This window comes from Plectropomus leopardus, unplaced genomic scaffold (genome assembly GCF_008729295.1).
Source record: "Plectropomus leopardus isolate mb unplaced genomic scaffold, YSFRI_Pleo_2.0 unplaced_scaffold23721, whole genome shotgun sequence".
Classification (NCBI taxonomy): Eukaryota; Metazoa; Chordata; class Actinopteri; order Perciformes; family Serranidae; genus Plectropomus; species Plectropomus leopardus.
The window spans coordinates 1-3125 of NW_024625738.1; the positions used below are offsets into that span (position 1 = coordinate 1).

Sequence of the window (3125 nt, forward strand, 5' to 3'; positions counted from 1 at the left end):
GTCCATCTCAGGGGAGTCGGGATAACATGAGTGTTGTGTTAGTGTGTTTGCCCAACGCTCCCAAAGTGTCGGAGGAAGCTGTGAGGAAAGACGCTGAGCTCAACAAATATCTGGAGTCTCGAGTGGAAGGTGAGAATGGATGGATGGAGAAAAAATAACCAATATTTACTGTATATGCAAACATAATGGGATTGTTGAATGTGAAACGTGTTAGTTGGTCATTTTGACAATCTTTCTTTCATTTCTCTTGAAAACAGCTCTTTTTGTTTGGTTTAATGAGTAAATGTAAGGTGATATAATTAATAGGTTCTTGACACTGACATTTTTCAAGACCGTAAATCCCAATTAAATATACTCATATTGTTTTAAAATGTATAGTTGGGAAAAGCATCTTAGATCCAATAAAGGTTGTTCTTGGAGAGATAGGATCTTTCTCCAACTGAAACGTCATATTTGTGTGTATGTTTTCTCCACGGACTGACCCTGCCACTCTATTGTCTAACCTCCAGCCAAGTTATCCACGGCTCACAGCAGAGGAATGACACCATCATGACCTCCTTTTCCATTTCAGCAAGCATCTTCTCTCTTTATTCCCTGTTCGCTCCTCTCCTCCCTTTTACGTCCCTAAACGCATCTTTCTCTCCTTTCCATCCCTCGCTAAAACATTCCCTTTCTTGTTTGGATGGATTTCATTTCATCCCATTTTTCTTTGTCAGGATGCATGAGGCCCTCTGATGAGCACAGTGCAGCTTTTCTAGTCTCTGTTGGTTACGTCAGTCCTCTTGTCTGGCCAGTGTTAATTTTGTGAAAAATCAGGGCTGGTCAGCTGTTTCAGATTTTGGCCAAAATATGAAATGTATTCTTAAACTTAAAATGAACCTTCACACTTGCCTGTTTTCACCAACTTGGTACAAATTTTGTTTTAGTCAACAGAAAGGAAAAACTTGGTTCTAGGGTTTGGAAGATAGGTTTTTATATCCATTGCAAGACTATGTAATGTAGGTGGTAGTTAGTGTGAATAAAAAAAATGTATGTTTCCTAAATGGTTTGATTTGCACTCCAGAGTTTGTTAAATTCATTTCACATTTCAGGGTCAAGTGCAGTTATGCAAAAGTTCTGTTTGGTTGTTTGGCTTCAGGTGCTGTCTAATACTGGAAGACAGACAGAAAGAGAGAATAGAGAGAGGGAGAGGAATTCTCTGGCTGAACATTGACCTGGCCTCACGCCACTCTCAACTCAGTTGCAGCCCTCTTTCTGTCACCATCTCTCTGTCTCATACACATTTATTTCCACAAATTCACTGTCTGTTTTCAATCTTCACATTTTTTTCTCCTCATTTGGCACATTTTTGGTCTCTCTGTTCTGTTCTGTTCTTCTCTGCTTCTCCTCTTCTCCCCCAGCTGTTCTTGGCTATCTCCAGCTCTGTTAATACCGACTTCAGTAACAACATGTCCTTTGCTGTTTTAGAGATGCTGTCCCGGCCAGGGGACGAGGGGTTTCCTGACCTGGTAGCAGTGATGAGGAACCTGTCCACCGACATCAACATGCCCTGTCTGCCACCAGGGGGAGGCCTTGCCAGCAAGTAAGGACCTCCACCCTTGAAGGGGCTATTTTGCGTAATTTTAACACAGCAGTTGTACATTATTTTGTTGTCATAAACATCTGGAATATATATATTTTTAAAGTTTTCATGATTTTGTAAAAATCTGTGTCAGTGTGTTAACTAAAAATGTCTTTTGTAATATGTTAAAAAAACAAGAAAAAAAAAACAGTATTAGAGTATTTTTACATCAAAATCCCTGTCAGTTCTCTTTCTGTAAAACCCAAGCAGTAACCTTTGAGGCTGAAAAATGAAGCCAATAGGGTAGTACCAAAATCCGCAGTTCATTAAATGGCCATTTGAGGCTTGCTCCAAAACTGAGCCAAGAAACCCATGTTAAGATGTTGAACTTTACCAGTGGAAATAAACATGTTTACAGCCTGGCACAAAAAACAATTTTGGTTTCTATAGCTAATTTTAACATTCATGACAACTGTGTGTGGTTAATTGTTTTTATAAGTTACCAATTAAGGCCCAAAGATACGCATTAAAGGGCAGGGCCACTTGAGTCACAGGCTGTCTGCTGATATTGTCCTCGACGGCTTCCAGTCAGATCCATCCCTCACTCCTCCACAGCTCCAGCCTTTTGTCCAAATATGATCACTTCTGGCTCCAAATAACCAACATGGTGACAGTCTAAATGCCAAAATCAAGGCTTCATAAAGGGAGCACACAAACTAACTGGTGATGCCCTGGTAGCTAAGTCCATTATTTATATAGTCTATGGTAAAGCCAGGTTAAACGGTCTTAAATGAGTCCTCCTGCGCTCACGCTTCTTAAAATTTGTCCAATCAAATGACACTCTGGGCAATAGCTAGTCACACCGCTCATATAAAACAGTACTTGACCATTTGTTGGTTGTAGTAGCTAGCAAATTCAGCATGATCGAGAGCGAAAAGAAGAGATGGGCGTTTATATATCCTTTGCAAACACCTTTGTTTTCATTTCCAAAACAATGTTGTGGAGGTGTTATTCATTCACCTCTCCCACATTCTCCTGATTTAACGATGAGGGAGGTATGTGTGGAGCCGACCATCTGGACTCCTCTGTCATAACGTCTCGCGCTTATCTGTAAGTCCGCCCACTTTTGAGCAGTCCAGTGAAACGCGAAGGATTAGACTGAAATCCCTCTTGTAACTGTACACTGATCTAACATTCTGTTTCACTGGAAAATGCGTCACAGGGACTTTTAACCATAAGGAGAGGAATAAAATGACGAAATAATACGTTGTAGTATTGTTATGTACACCTGGGGAATTGATTTCTTATTTTTGTATGTCATTAAATACCCACCCAAGTTTGCAGTCATTACAATACTAGGAAGATGTTTTTCTTTTTTGACAACTGCATCTTACTGTACCTTGTTTTTCCACATACGCCCTCTGTTGTTGCTTTGATGGATTGTTGGAATTGAATAGCTCAAGAGATGTAATCACATTTTTGTGTCTATGTTCTGCAGACGCAGTGTCATCGAAGCAGTATACAACCGTCTGAACCCATATAGGGAGGAAGATGGGGTGAGTAT

General features: G+C 40.3%; 1 protein-coding gene across 1 annotated transcript; it reads left to right on the forward strand.

The window, feature by feature from the left end:
- Window positions 1-15: 15 nt before the first annotated feature.
- On the forward strand, window positions 16-3117 carry LOC121966248 (protein phosphatase 1B-like; the record flags this gene model as incomplete). Its single annotated transcript, XM_042516356.1, has 3 exons — window positions 16-129; window positions 1468-1582; window positions 3060-3117. Coding segments are annotated over exons 1-3 (276 nt in total), but the record flags the coding sequence as incomplete, so codon positions are not given.
- Window positions 3118-3125: the final 8 nt, after the last annotated feature.